This window comes from Diaphorina citri, unplaced genomic scaffold (assembly GCF_000475195.1).
Source record: "Diaphorina citri unplaced genomic scaffold, Diaci psyllid genome assembly version 1.1 scaffold829, whole genome shotgun sequence".
Classification (NCBI taxonomy): domain Eukaryota; kingdom Metazoa; phylum Arthropoda; class Insecta; order Hemiptera; family Psyllidae; genus Diaphorina; species Diaphorina citri.
Window position 1 is genome coordinate 113,279 of NW_007378261.1, and position 999 is coordinate 114,277.

At 37.8% G+C, this 999-nt stretch overlaps 1 protein-coding gene across 1 annotated transcript; it reads left to right on the forward strand.

Annotated features, from left to right (window-relative positions):
- Nucleotides 1-137: 137 nt before the first annotated feature.
- On the forward strand, nucleotides 138-971 carry LOC108252773 (the record flags this gene model as incomplete). Its single annotated transcript, XM_017445376.2, has 2 exons — nucleotides 138-352; nucleotides 654-971. Coding segments are annotated over exons 1-2 (333 nt in total), but the record flags the coding sequence as incomplete, so codon positions are not given.
- Nucleotides 972-999: the final 28 nt, after the last annotated feature.

Below are 999 nucleotides of genomic sequence, written 5' to 3' on the forward strand. Positions count from 1 at the left end.
AAGAGAGAGAGAGAGAGAGAGAGAGAGAGAGAGATCATTAAGGCTGTTGCATGTACTCGTATTGTATTACCCCTTTTTGTCTCCCCACTTCTGGTTTCCGGCACACTCAAAATAAGTACATACCTATATATTTAACCCTGTAATGCCCACTGTGACACATATGTCACATGGTTTTCAAGCACGTGTTTCATGACTTCCATTTTATTTTCTTGTTCTAACTATTGCGCTAACTTCTCACTAGTGTTCTTAGCTTCAAAACAATACCAAAACAGCTGATTTCGAATAAATACTTTTAGTGCTGTGTTATCATTCCTTTGGAGGTTTTTGGTGGTTCAAGATGTCCCGCGAACAGGTAAGATTATTTCCCTTATTTCTTTTGATTTATCATATAAACTAATTAGTAAATGTATTTTTTCGAAAGCTCAGAGTATGTAGCTTCAGAAAATACTAAGACTGTCTCTGTAAACAATTTATTTTAGCCAGGACACTTGACCCAAACTAAGTGTGACATATGTGTCACACTGGGCATTATAGACATGGATTTTCTCATTCCTCAGTGGAATTTTCTTTTTTGATCTTTTTTCATACCTATGCTACTGTTTAGTTATCCATTGCTATTATTTACTCATACTTGGTATTTTTTATGCTTTTAGGAAATTATCAGAAATATTCTTGATGAGCTGTTAGATGGAAATGACAGTGACTTCTCCGACTTGGACGACAGTGGAGACGAGGACGAGCTGACTCTAGCTGCGAGTACATCCGAGAACAGAATTCCTGAGCCTCAACAACAATCTGCCTCTCTGTACAAATACAGCATCAAATCAAGACGATGGTATATCTACATCTTCTGGCATTCAATCATTATCGCGACCATGAATAGCTGGTTAGTCTACAGAGATAATTCGAAAACCCTGGGCATTCCATTCCTACCACTCAGAAAATTCCAGACTGAAGTTGCCACAGCCCTCGTAACTTGTGGCAAAAACAAATACAAAC